We start from the raw sequence: 14,138 nt of genomic DNA, 5'->3' as shown, positions 1-14,138 counted from the left end.
CACCCCACACCCCCAACACACAATATTCAAGAGTAAGACTTTATTTTTGAGTTATTATGCAACCACCTCTATGTATACTATGCAAACACAAATCATGACAAAATATTTTTTATAATAAAATTAAAATATTGTTTGACTTCTAGTATATGATTTGTTTTCTTCTGGTTTCAAGATGGCAACTCTCCCCCCCCAAAAAAGAATACTTCCAAGGGGCAAGGGGAGGGACTTCTGGTGTCAAAGGTGAAGCGTAAGGGGGTGGGACTTCTGGTTCCAAGTTGGTGACCAGGGGGCAGGGCACCTGTCAGGGGGTGAGGCTACCCTTGCAGCTCTTGACAGTTCACCAAAACTTATTAAGTGACCTTCCAGCTGAAATAATTGCCTGCCCCTGTGTTAGACTAACCCAGTCTGTCTGTGGATAGTCGAAGTCCCCCACCTTTACTACACTTTCTGCTGTTGCAGCCTCTCTCAACTCCCTCAGCATTTCTAGCTCACTGCTACTGTCTGTATCTGTGGTTTGCTAGTGTATCCTTAGACAGACTTTTTTTCTATGACATCAATACCATTATTTGCTGCTAAGCACTCTGGCTCCCCCCACCTTTGATCTTAGACTTCCAGCATTAACCATAAAAGCATGCGTACTTTTTATTGCTGTCTGGTTGGTTACTTATGTGTGAACTTTTATTCATTAAAGGTATTTGTTTGTGCTTGTCTTCACCCTGTTTCTTACCCTTATTTTTTATATTTTCACTACCATAGGGTGTGCCAATCTGAGCTGTGTGCTGTTCCGCACCCGTTGGCTTTTCCTCTGTATTGCTCTGCCACCTTTTAAAAGATATGTGGCAGCAGTTTGGTATCATTTTGGCTCAAATGGAGACCATTCTTCTGTATAGGCTCCCCCTGTTCCAAAAGGTACCCCAGTTCTTAAAAAACCTAAACCCTTCCTCCCTTCACCATTGTCTCAGCCACCTATTGAAACTCTAGAGCTCTGCCTGTCAGCCTGGCTCCACCTGTGGCACTAGAAGCATTTCAGAGAATGCTACCATCGGGGTCTTGGACTTGAACCTCCTCCCTAACAGCCTAAATTTAGGACCATTTTGTTTAGCATAACAGAATGACAGCAGCCATCATCTTATTTTTTGGCAATCTCTATATTGCATGTTCCAGGTCATGATTATTTCTAACAGGACTTTAATCTTAGCCTTGGAATCTGAGATTCCATTACAATTAGACCTTATTCCCAGTCACAGTAAGGTAGATGCCTAACAGTGTTTCACAGTGCTCACACAATTATTGGACCAGTAGTTACATATGTTCTTGGAATTTTTTCTAGTAAAAGTGGATTAATGAAAAGCAAAATGTTAAAAGCAATGGTTTTGTTGAGATTCCCATGAGACACAGCTTGAAGCCCTGCCTATATTCCTGGTACTTCATCTGGCAGACTGTGAGACATACTGGCTTTACTGGATCTACTGTTGTAGAGCAGGCTCACCACACAACCTTTTGCTTTGGGGCTGTTAGGCTGGAAGCCCTAGCTTATCTGGGCACCTTGGAGACTGGGGAAATGATTTCTCTTCAGCATGAAATTTCAATTTTTAAATTTTTTTCCAGAATAGATTTAATTATTTTCTGAGAAAATCTGAATTTCCCACTTCCTATCATTTCTTGTAGGTATTAGTAATCTTTTTCCAACACTAAGCCCTAAATACCAATAAAACGAGAAGACAAAAAACATCTTACAACATGCAGTCATTTCTTGCAAGTTGTATAGGCCAGAGCAGTCTGTGAACCTGATGAAATAGCTTTCAAGAGAAAAAACAGAGTTACCTTGCTCACAAACAGCCGTAAGGCAGCAAAGACATGCTTGAGGGCTACTGCAGACTGGTTGATTTGCAGAAAAAGGAGATAGGTATCAAAGACCTTTTTCATCAGTGCATTCTGACAATCAGATTGCTGGAGTTGTCTCTGAAAAGACAACACAAACACTGTAACAGCTTTAACATACAATAAATAGAAAAAATATTCCTTGGGTTCTTGCACCAAGTCTGAGAGTCTGGGACTACACCAGTGCAAAAATAAAGTGGGCAGATGAACAGCCCTCAAGTGACATACCTCACTCACCTTTGTCAAATTACCCATGAAAGAAAAACCAGTACAAATTATACCAGTGTAAGTATCTATCCATACTTAACTTTGGCATGGCTATTTGCTCAAGGGAAACAAGCTATTATAGGGGTAGATCTACCTCTAAAGATCTACCCCTGCCATAAAGTAAGAAGGCACTATAATAACACCTATTGTGAGCATTTGCCCCAACACAGTTACTCATCTGTTTGCTCCATATCTTACATTATGTATAAAATCAATTAGATTAAACTGTGTTATTGTATGTCATCTGTCTAGGCTCCAGTGTCTCTAAAGTTTGCTCTGAAAGGGTTTGGTGGTTAGTATAATCAGTGGGCTTGCAGTTACACTGGGAACCTGTTTCCTCTGCCTGTTCTTCCCACTTGCTGACCACGTCTAGTGATTAGAAAAGGAAAGCATGAGGCACAACACCAAACTTCTGCTGGTGACTGGTACTTCCTAGTATGCCCTTGACTGAGTCACCTAGGTCGACATTTGCTAATTCAGTTTCCCATAATTTGACACGTTATATACATGTGATATAAATGGTTTGCTAAGCTATCTGGGAGACATTAGAACCTATGACTCCCAAAACTTCACTAGAAGCTATAGGAAATGTAGGATACTTGGATACCCATGTTTGAAAAGCTCCGCCTTAAAATCTCTGTGCCTTGACTCCTCTGTTTTTTAAAATGTGACTAAAACATACCCAACTTCGTAAAGATATCTGAGATTTTCTAATGATGGACTTGGGCCATCATTCTTTCTAGTCCTTCTGCTCTGACAGGGAAGCATGGACCAACTTATGCAAATAACCTTAATGCCTGCTCCCCAAAAACAACTATATAAAGGAACAACTGAGCACTACACTATATATTTTTTATTTTTGGCATGCTCTCATGAGCAAATTAAGTTTCATGGAAACTTCTGTTTTTTCACTCCCAAACACCATTTCAAGGAGAAATTGCATAAACAACCATACCTGGTGGTTCTGAGTGAAGAGACCCAATAAGTCAAGAATGGTGACGCAAACTTCTGTGGCAATATTTGCTTCTGTGTCTACATAATGAGCAATGTCTGTTTCATTGGAGCCACCTACAGAAAAAGAAACAAGAAGAAAAAGGTAAAAATCCCCAAGTAAGTGTGGATAAAGATAATTTACCCATCAATCAGATCAAGATCTACCTCTAAAATTCAGGATACAGAGTCTGTTCTAAATATGTCTGTAATCTAAGAGATATTGTTAACAGAGCATTGACGCTTGTTTGGGTTTTGTGTACTTCAATTTTATTTTGTTGCCAATATTAGCTTTTACTGAATATTGTTTCTGTGGTTTTGTTTTTCTTCTTAAATGACAGGCGGCCTAGAAAGAGATATGCACAGTAAATTAGATAATATCATCGTAGCTCCATCTGCAAATTGTAATGTTCTATAAATAAATATATACTTTGCAATATCCTGTCACATAGTTCACTACCAATCTGGCTTGACCCTGTCTGTTTAGCAATATATTTATCCACCAAGTCTGCTAAGGGTCTATTTTGTAAGGTATGTTGGACTGTGTTTGCTGAAAGCATTAACACCAAGCATTCATAATAGCTAATGAATGGATCCCCCCTGTGGAGGATAAGGCCAAGAGGATGGCTTCCAAAGAGCATTTGATCTTCCTGGCACAGGCTGCGCCCAGCTGGCAGCACAGGCCTTTTTTGATCTGGCAGGCAGATCGGGGCCCACCCGCTGTGCCAGACTGACCCCGGGGGAGGTCCCCAATCTGCCTCCTGGATCACAGGAAGTTGGTGCTGCTGCTTGGGGCCAGCGGCAGGCAGGCCCAGGCAAATCAGCTCATGTAGGGACCTGCTACTGCTTTGATCCTGGGGTGGGGGTGGGTCCCCACATAAGCTGATTTGCCCCAGGCCCTGCACCCTCCTTGGGCTGGCTCCAGTACCAGGTCCAGGGCATATCAGCTTATGCAGGGACTCTCCTGTGCCCTGAGATCGGGGTGGCAGCAAGTCCCTGCATGAGCTGATTTGCCTTGGGCCCTCCTGCCACTGGCCCCAGGTGGCAGCACTGGTCTCTTGTGATCTGGGAGGCAGATCAGGGGGCCTGCGCCCCCGGAAACAGTCTGGCACAGTCCCTGTACCATCCCGGGGGTGTGGACGGACCCCGATCTGCCTGCTGGATGACAGGAGTTTGGTGCTGCCAGCTGGGGCCAGTGGCAGCACTAATCTTCCTAGTGTTGGGTGTGGACTGTGCCCAGCGCCTTCCCAGGTGGCAGGAGCAGCCTTCTGTGATCTGGCAGGCTGATCAGGACCCCCCCTGCACCCCGGGAGGGCTGTGGGGCTCTGCTGACTCTTCCCAGGGCTGTGGGAGGGCCCTGATCTGCCTGCCAGATGACAGGAGACTGGTGCTGCTGTAGCAAAACCCCAAGTTTTTATTTTTTTAAATTTATTTTAAAATAAGTTACCTCGCCTTCCCCAACCATTTCTGACTTTTTCTCTCCCTCTCTATTCCCTATAGATAAGTATACGTAAGCTAAGGCTCAGTTCCTCAGCCAGCTTCTCCGTAGTCCACCAGTTCTAATCCCGGTTCTAGCAACTTTCACTCCCTACACTTTAACTCTCTCTCTCTCTCTCTCTCACCTGAACCTTCCCCCAAGTATCCTAGGTATACCAAACACACACATACACACTGTGCCATCCAAGTTAGGAACTTACCTGTGTGTATGTGTAGGTGGGTTGTAAGTGTGTGAACTGGTGTGTACGTGTATATATATGTCATTGTGTGCATGATATACAAATTATTGATCTGTGTATGTGTACTGAGTGTACAGGTATTGACAATTGATTTTTGTCTAATTTTTAGTGTGTATGTGCTTGAATTGGTGATAGGTATACATGTGCCTAGGCTGGTTTGGATGTGTATGTGCCTGAGCTGGTAGCATGTGTGTGTGTGCATCTAATTGATTTGTGTGTTTGTATATGAACAATTGTGTCACACCCTCCTGTCTAACAGTGCAATACTGAGATCCTGAGAGTTTGCCTGACCCCACAGGGCAACACTGCTGCCTGGGCACAGCCCATGTTGGTAAGATCGGTGCTGCCGCTGGCCCCAGCCTCCTGTCATCCGGCAGCAGATCAGGAGCTCACCCGCACCCCTGGGAGGGCTGCAGGGGTTGTGCCGGACACCTCCTGGGGGTGCAGGGTCTCAGTCTGCCTGCTGGATGCTAGGAGGCTGGTGCTGCTGGCTGCGGCCAGTGGCAGTACCAATCTTCCCGGTACCGGGTAGGAGAAACACCAAAACAGCATCAAAACAACAAAACAGTTTCGACGGAACAAAATGGAACAGTGGTTTCGAAATGAAACAAACCTTGAAACACTGTTCTGTCGAAATGGAAGTCGAAGCAGAACAATGTTGTTTCACACAGCCCTACTGAACTCCCCTCTTTAAAGTTTCCTAACTCTCTTTCTTTGCATTCAGGGTGTACAAGCATCAGGAGTCCACAGCAGAAGATGGGGGAGCAGGGCCAATGAAAGAGAACTCACAGGGGCTTCTTCCCTGGCATAGCCATGCAATAACAGCCATATAGCCTTCCAACATGTATGTGAAGTATACGAGCTAGGAAATACTTGAATTTTACCACACACTTTAATTCTTTCAGTGAGTTATAACAGTGAGGGGAAACAGAATACACATTTTTTTAAACAGGACATCTGCTATGAGAGCTAAAAATCAATATATTTTCTGCTGGATATGCAATTCAATTTTCACATTGTTAAATAGATGCACTTAAAAAACCCACATTACTTGTAACGTTAAATGCATACTAGAAATTTTAAGAGGAAAAAAACTTAAAGGAAAATTGCTATGTAGACAGTACGGATACAAATGCATCTGTTTTCATAAAATTAGGTTTATACAGATCGAAGTAAGAGAGAAGAAGTAACATTCAAAACATTACTTCATTGCTGGTATGCATGTAAGTATGCATGTCACAGAGATAGCTGAAAGATTTAGAATTCTGAAATATTTCTACAGGAAAAGGCACACCATATTCCTGGAACTGGTTTGGAAAATACTCCCCATTTCTAACACTTCTTCTGTTGCTTCAGTCAGAAGGCAGGAAACATATCCTCAGCTGGTGCAAGTTTCACTGAAGTCCATATTTATGGCACTTTGTATCAGCTAGATGTATTATGAATTCTAGCCAACATTTTCACATTTGGGTTCCTAAGTCCACCAAAGCCAAGGAAACAGAGCAGCTCTGAAAAATCAAGCTGTGTATTTAGTTTTGTAAAAGAATGTTTTGGTGTTTATTTCCAGGTAGTGATAAGATAGAAAGTGTTAGTTCCCTTTCCTTACAGAGTTATAGGCCAGTTATTCACAGGCATATAAGCACTACTGCACCTAATATTCAGATTCTTAAATGAATTTAGGTTCTTATCTCATCGATTTTAGTAGAAGCTGGCACTTAAATACATTTAAAACCTTGGCCCTTAGGTTCTATGGTGATGGACTATACAGAAAAAGTTATATTAGAGAGGGGGAGAGAGATAAATCCACATATTTCATTTGCACTTACTTGCAATCGTATTCTCTATCATTTGCAGCAATTTGGGGTTGGAAAATGCATTTTTGCCACGTATTATTGGTAATGTTTGAGATCTGTGTTGTTTGTGGCCATCATGACTTGAAGCAGAATGCATCCTGAAATTGAGAAGACACCTTTTAAAAAAATGTTGTTGTCATGTCCCCATAGTTTTATCATGTCACTTCCTATAGTACTTTTCAATAGTCATAAGGGAGACCAACTGATACAAATACTTTCAGTTAATGTGTGTGGTGCATAAGTCAATAAGGTGGGCACAGTCCAAGGAAACGTTCTGTGATTTCTTGAAATCAATAGGACTCATAACATTTGTTTACCACTAAAATAAGTGAGCGATATGTGGAAATAAGCCTTTGGGAAGAAAGAAACTAGGTTTAATTCTTTAATGCAGAATACAGGGGAAAGGGAGAAATATTAAGACAACAGAATACCTAAAGCAATGAGTACTGCTTTCTAAAAATGGAGACAGATGATTTCAGGACTGACTGACAGCAAAATGAACATGATTTTAATTCTTGTTGTGTTGATAAGCACAATCAGCTATTTTACTGAATAGAAGAGACTTAAACTGAGGACAATATTTAGGAATCAAAATTGAGGCCTGTAAATTCACAGTATTCGGGTTGTAAAATAAAAATGGTATCACTTTTGGAGCTACTGGGCACCTGCAAGCACCCTTGCGCAGTGCTCCTGAAAGTACTACCAAGAAACACAGCTCACTTGCCTACACTCTCTAGCACCCAGAAAGGAGGCAGTGAAGCCACCATGAACACATCCCCTTTCTTCATTCTCAAGATCTGTCTCTGGAGGTCTTAAGAGTGGTAGCAGGAAGGGGGCGCAGCCATGGTGATTTCACTACTGCATTTCTAGTTCTGATGCACATGAAGCAAGAGAAGATGGGAAGGATGTGTTTTTCATGAATGCTCAAGAGCACCGCAGAAGCTGCAAAGACATCTCAAATTTGGGTCACTTTTATTTAACTGACTCAGTAGCAAAGTAGATACCTAACTTGAAGCATCTAGGTCTGATACTTTTTCTCAAGAGCATGTCTTCCTTATACATTGTTATTTTCTCTGCTTGGATTAGAATAACCATGAGTTTGGATTTAAATGGCCCAGAAACAAATAATCCTCTCAGAAGCAGAGATACAAAGGTTTCTTCCAAGCTTCCTCCCTCAGCTCTCCATGGCTCATCAAAAGGTAAAAAAGGGATTTATTACTTAAAAACAATGGGCTTCCCAAGAGCCATAAACCTGAAGAAAGTTGCCAAAGATTATAGCCACCCAAGTGCAGATCCTGTCCCTCAGACCTTCCCCAACAATCCTCTACCATCCAACATTTACCCCATGAGTTCCTCCATCAAGCCCATAACTTCTGATTCAGGTACAGCACATCATTTAGAAAGTCAACCAATCTCAACTTAAGGACTTCAGTAAAGAGGTCTTTTCTGAAAACAGCTTCTGCAATAAATCGAACATTTATATCTCATTTCTACTAAACTTAAACCACTTGGGTTCACTGGTTGTCATTTAATGATATTGAAAATTGTAGTTATTTATATTTATATTTTCAAAGGAGCTCAGCTCCCATTCAGGCACCAAAATCAATGGCCTACCCTTTTCCCATTCGACATGATAAAATATGTCTGTGTCAGAAAGGAAGCTGGTGGGTGAAAATCTGATCCCAAGAGTTAGGTGCTGAGTATCTGAAAGTCTGATCCTGAGATCAGTTGAAAACTTGGCTCCTCATGCATATAATATATCATCATTCAGCAAACTTTAATAAATACAGAAATATATGTGCAAGTTAGAACTTGAAGGTATTGTGGAAGTTAGAAGCTATGGGGCAGTATTAATATTTTCTCCCTAACTTTGGGTCTTTGGTTGCCTTTACAAATATTTTCATAGCCAAAAGGGCTAGTTGCTGCCTTGGGAAGTACAAATAATAAGAGCTTCTATAGACAACTGAAATATGCCTCATTTGTGGTGGTGTCCTTTTTTGTGTCACCATGCTGAGTTGCCTATAAACATGCAGCAAAACAATGGCCTCCTAATGTATTAGTTCAAAGACCTCTTGGCTGGTACCAGACATGAAAATGAGCTTAGTTTTTTGGGGGTGGGATTCTGATTGCTTTTTACTCAGCTATGCAGAGCCCCAAAATGCTGCTTGGGTGAGTGTTTTAGGCAAATACTGCTAGCCTGTTAGAGATATTCCAATTTATTTTTTCCTAAAGTGGCCAGACAATTATTTACTGCAGCTCATATTTTGCTTTTGGACTGAATCAAGAGGCCATAGGATAAAATCATTAAATGCTGGTAAAAAAACTCCTACAATACAATGATTATTGTGAAAAAAAAGACCAAGAAAGAGAGATCCAAAATAGCAAACAAAGATACAATAATTAATGATTACACTACATAGCAATGTGGTAGTAACAAGATTTGAGTGCAAGTGCTCAGTTAGCTTGGCTTACATTACGAGCCTTTCCTCTCACTCCTTCTTCTGGGCCCAGTACTGTTACTGGATCCATGAAAGTTGATTCTTAAATCAGCATAGAGCCCAAGTGACTTCCAGTGGACTCTGTAAAGGCCTAAAGATGGACTCACATGCAGGACTAGAGGCCTGAGCTGTGAAGTCCCTGGGACAGAGACGTTATCTGTAAAGCACCGAATGTTCTTTGAAGAACACTGGGCTGGCAGTAACTAGTTATACACTTTTATAACATAGAGTGAGCCCTAACCTTATTTCAGCTGAAGTGAAAAAAAAAAAATCAAAAAATTATTTTAACAGGAAAGAAAAGCACTGTCTGCAGTTATCTGAAATAGGTACTGCTGGCCCAGGGACTTTACCACTCTCTGGCAGTGTAAGAGGACCCCGAATTGAAGTAAATGGAAATTAACCCCTTTGTTTATTCTGACTTTAATTTGGATTTGCTTTAAGATTTTAAAAGTCAATAATACAGTACATTATTACCATTGTGACAGGAGACCAGATGTCTGGCATGATGAGTTAGACCCCTTAAGTGTTCCATTATTCTGGGTGGCCTGAACAAATTTAAATGCAGCAGCAATTTTCCTGGTGAAATAAAAACAAACATTAAGTTTATTATGGTACGTGATGCTAATCTCCTCATGCCTGTGGAAAAAGAAAGTGCCTGGTGAAACCTGATACAGAGTATGAATCAGTCAATATGGCAACTTTTCACTTTTATAAGGGAAATCACACACAGAAAAGTGTATCGTTGTAGCATGAAAATAGAAACAAAGTATTACAATATGGCCAAAGAAAAGTGCATGTTTCATTTTAGGCAGCTGGAAAAGTGATCCTACATTTTTCTGTAGAGTGATTTGAAGAAAATACTAGAGGGTAGGAGGATCTCTGGTTTTTTATTCCTGGCAGAGCATTCATCATGGTATGACAAAACCATTTCTTCCCAGGTATATGATGGCAACTGAAGGGATCTATTTGTTCTTATCTGGCATTTACACAAACCAAACCAAACAACATCAAGGTCAAGAAAACCTCCATATGATGTGTTGTGGCAGTTTCCATAATTTATCAGTTTGCCTATGTGAACTCACATGGCCAATCAGAATACATTCACAGGGGAAGAAAGAATGAAAGACTGGAAGAATGAAAGAATGAATGAAAGAAATGACCTGTAGGTCAGCCAGAGTATTTTGCAGTAAGGCCTTTAGGAAAAAACTGGCAGGTGTTGATAATTTCATCCAAGAGTTAAGCCATAGTGTAATATGTAAAATACCACTGTAATTTATGTTGTATAATGAAAATAATTACCTTACTATATTGCGTTTTCCTAGATATCTAAAATTCTGCAGGCAAACTCTGAAAGACAAACAGAATATTTTGTATTATGCTAATAACACCATGTTATTTTTGTAAAAATTCTGAGTCTGGGTCACTTGAAGAAGACTCATAATAAATCAAACCTTTCATAGAGAAATGGTACTTAGAGAGTATACGTATAGAGAACTGAGTGGTTTTGAGATGTGGGGTTACAGAACGGGAGACTTTCAATCCATGTCATCGTACCTTCCCCCCAGGGTTGGGAATTCCTTCATGACTGGTGGATTAATCTGAGGGGATGGCAGGACGACCATCTCTCCACTATCCTAGAGGAACATCTGAGGAAAAGTAAAGGATAACCTGCCAGATTCACTTTACTCATCTTTCATACTGCAGCTGCAAGGGAATTGAGGTCTACTTACCAGCAAAGGCCAGCTGGGCTAAGAGGGTCTGGGCTAAGACGAAACTTGATGGATCAGCTTGTATCTATGCAATCTGGATGGCTATGAGCTCCACAGATTACACAAGATCTTTTGATTTAGAAAGGCGAGAAGAATTTCAACGCCATATGGAAGGACTGATGTGAAATAATACTCTCCAAGTTTCATGTCCTCTTAATGGAAATAGTCAACATAAGGAATAATACAGTCTTTAACCATTAGCATGCCAGTTTTACACAAAATATTCATAGGTTTTTTCTACATGGGAAAGTTACTGTGAAAGCTAGTGTGAAGTTAAAATGAAAGACCTACTCCAAGCTATTTCCTTGTGTAGATAAACTTGAAGATATACCGTGACAACAAGCAAAAAAATGGAATGAACTTACTCTAAAATGCTGAAAAAGTCTGTTATCTCTGTGAGTGGAGCTCTCTGCCAATAGGAAATCAGTGTGTCTGGAAACAGACAGCAAAATATATTAATTTATTCAGTACTAGAAATCTAGATTCTTATTTAAAACCAAAAAAGGCTAAGAGAGATTGTTTCTCTTAACTTCAATTGGATTAGGCTCTAAGAATTTTATAACAATGCATGTAAGGAAGCAGGGATATTTTACCTTCTGAAATTGTTTTCATAATGTGAAGGAAACACATAAGAAGGCTTCTTGTTTCTGCTTGATCTAACTTGTCAAACCGCAAAGTTGATCCAATCAAAGATACAGGTCTCACAATCTGTTGAATTGACAATACACAGCCATTTTGACTATACAGATAAGCTCTTCAACTCTAACAATTGTTTGCAACCATTTATACATGTACCTTTTCACAGGTGTCAGTTCTCTCACTGTTTTTTTCATTGGTACTTGGGTTAGAGTCAAGACTTGCTAAGGAAGCTCTGGAGTCAGCATGGTTTGCTGCAGAGATAGCTATTGATGAAAAGGCTGTAAATGAAAGTCATAGCAAACATGCTAAAATGATGTGTATGGATACAAAACTAAGAATAGCAACAAAAAATGTTGTATGGCATACAGATTGACATTAGTGCTTTGACTTGTCAATCTCTGTAATGAAGTTATTGATGAATACTTAGAGGAGTGAAAACATGCAACAAGTTGAAATAATATGATACAGACTGCTGTTATTCATGGTATTTAAAAACATATTACATTCTATTCTATGAGATTCAGATTCAAAAGTATGTTGAAATCAGTAGGAAGACTGAGTTGAACAGGCTTTGAACAGGTCTTGAGTGAAATAAACAAAGTAAATGGGATTTCCAAACCTCCAGTAACTTTTGAAACCGTAAACGTGCTTTCCTCATTAAAAATCCACATGTACAATAATTTCTTCTAAGCATGAATTTCTGACGTGCCAAACATAGTTGAAAAGAAAGCAGTAACTGCCCACTCTAGTTTTTAGTATTCTAGGAGAATCTTTGTATTGTACATATTTTTAAAGCCTGAGTTACTGCAGGAATGCCTAGGGCTTAGCAAAAGGGCAAAGGTTAATATGCCTTTCACATGCCCAGGGCTTAGTGAAAGGGCAAAGGTCAATATAATCAACCAGAGGCAGTAGAATAAGGAAACCAATGAAAGCAGGTTCATGTCACAATAAAATAAATCTAGAAATATAAGAAAGGAGGAGGGACACTGCATACCATTTTTCCTTGGATATCACAAACAGTATGTTTTAATGATGGCATTCTCTATGGAATATACTTATTAGAAAGCACAATGGAGTGAAATGCACAGAAATGTATGAGAGTTTGCTCTGAGTCCTTCTTTAGTACCTGCTATAGAGTTCAGGACGTCTTTGGAAAAGGAGGTATCCACAGAGTTTGCATGTTTCATAGCTGTCTGATTTGGAAATCCTCCAGCAGTGCTCAAATCATCCCTAGATCCCTGCATTGTAACGTAAATAGAAGAAAAAGCTCACACAATGTGTTCATTAATTTTATAATTATATAGCCTCTGATATGATCTTTTAGACACTGAACTTGAAAACCTATTTTCAATTGATTAGACAAGGCAGCTGTAGAGATCAAGGCTGAATAATTACACAGAATATTAAACCCTATCATAAGTAGAGTTGCAAATGACAGATTAGATCCAGGAGTATATTTACTTCTTCAAAAATGTGCATAATGTGTACAAAGAAGGTATTAAACAGCACTAACTATTATCAAATGAAACAGGTTGGCTTGCTGGAAAGTTATGGAGGAATATAACGGCCTACCAAGGCCGGATTAATGCATGGGCAAACTAGGCACATGCCTAAGGCCCTAGGTGAAAAAGGGGCCCAGTTGTGCCTGTTTTGCTGCAGCAGTGTCACTGCTGTGCCACTGCAGTGCCACCCAGGTCCCTTCCCCTTCTAGGGCTGCACGCTGCAGCTCCAAGCCCCAGCAGTAGCTGCTGCTGCTGACCTATGCAAAGTAACTAGGTGCATAGTTCATTGCCTAGGGCCCAGCCCTGCTGCCTACTTTTTTTCAAGCCTGCATATGATCAGAGAGCATATCTAATCTCCACAAATAACACATCTAGCAGATGATATAGAGCAACAAAGATTCATAGATTATAGAGTCGGAAGGGACCCAGTGGATCACTGTGTCCAACTCCCTACCCCTGGCAGGAAAGAGGACCGAGGTCAGATGAGCCCAGCCAGGTGATTGTCAAGCCTCCTCTTGAAGACCTCCAAGTTAGGTGACAGCACCACCTCTCTTGGAAGCCCATTCTAGACTCTGGCCACCCTTATTGTAAAAAAATCCTTCCTAATGTCTAACCTAAATCTACTTTCCACTAGTTTGCACCCATTATTCCTAGTTACTCCCTGGGGTGCTTTGGTAAACAGTGCATCCCCAATTCCCTGCTGTTCTTCCCATATAAATTTATAGGTGGTTACAAGGTCACCCCTCAGCTGTCTTTTGTATAGGCTGAAGAGATCCAGATCTCTCACCCTTTCCTTGTAGGGTTTTTCACGAAGACCACTAATCATGCGAGTGGCCCTCCTCTGAACCCTCTCCAGATCCTTCGTGTCCCTCTTGAAGTGCGGTGCCCAAAACTGGATACAGTACTCCAACTGCAGCCTGACCAATGCCGCATAGAGGGGGAGCATCACCTCCCTCGATCTGTTGGTCATGCAGCTGCTAACACATGACAAGGTGCAATTGGC

The 14,138-nt window shown here is 40.8% G+C and overlaps 1 protein-coding gene and 2 long non-coding RNA genes across 7 annotated transcripts in view; 2 read left to right on the top strand and 1 right to left on the bottom strand.

Annotated features, from left to right (window-relative positions):
• Positions 1-3,166, top strand: part of LOC109308627 — an 8,349-nt gene extending 5,183 nt beyond the window's left edge. Inside the window, exons 2-3 of the long non-coding RNA XR_002100658.1 lie at positions 2,401-2,566; positions 3,080-3,166. This is a non-coding gene — a long non-coding RNA (uncharacterized LOC109308627). The remainder of the gene's footprint in view (positions 1-2,400; positions 2,567-3,079) is intronic.
• Positions 1-14,138, bottom strand: part of DOCK10 (dedicator of cytokinesis 10) — a 202,821-nt gene that overhangs the window by 34,379 nt on the left and 154,304 nt on the right. For all 5 annotated transcript variants that reach the window (XM_019533056.1, XM_019533052.1, XM_019533054.1 and 2 more), the window contains exons 34-42: positions 12,760-12,871; positions 11,790-11,911; positions 11,588-11,702; positions 11,360-11,426; positions 10,525-10,572; positions 9,700-9,801; positions 6,701-6,825; positions 3,104-3,216; positions 1,825-1,962 (exon numbers count right to left, since the gene is read on the bottom strand). In XM_019533056.1, coding sequence (XP_019388601.1) covers positions 1,825-1,962; positions 3,104-3,216; positions 6,701-6,825; positions 9,700-9,801; positions 10,525-10,572; positions 11,360-11,426; positions 11,588-11,702; positions 11,790-11,911; positions 12,760-12,871 — 942 coding nt within the window. The remainder of the gene's footprint in view (positions 1-1,824; positions 1,963-3,103; positions 3,217-6,700; positions 6,826-9,699; positions 9,802-10,524; positions 10,573-11,359; positions 11,427-11,587; positions 11,703-11,789; positions 11,912-12,759; positions 12,872-14,138) is intronic.
• Positions 5,995-11,053, top strand: LOC109308626. Its single transcript, XR_002100657.1, has 3 exons — positions 5,995-6,097; positions 7,814-7,926; positions 10,930-11,053. It is a non-coding gene; the product is annotated as an uncharacterized LOC109308626 (long non-coding RNA).

The sequence above is a fragment of the Crocodylus porosus genome, unplaced genomic scaffold, assembly GCF_001723895.1.
Source record: "Crocodylus porosus isolate Cpor-Errol unplaced genomic scaffold, CroPor_comp1, whole genome shotgun sequence".
NCBI lineage: Eukaryota > Metazoa > Chordata > Crocodylia > Crocodylidae > Crocodylus > Crocodylus porosus.
The sequence above is the reverse complement of the archived record's forward strand: the minus strand, read 5'-3'. Positions and strand labels throughout refer to the sequence as shown.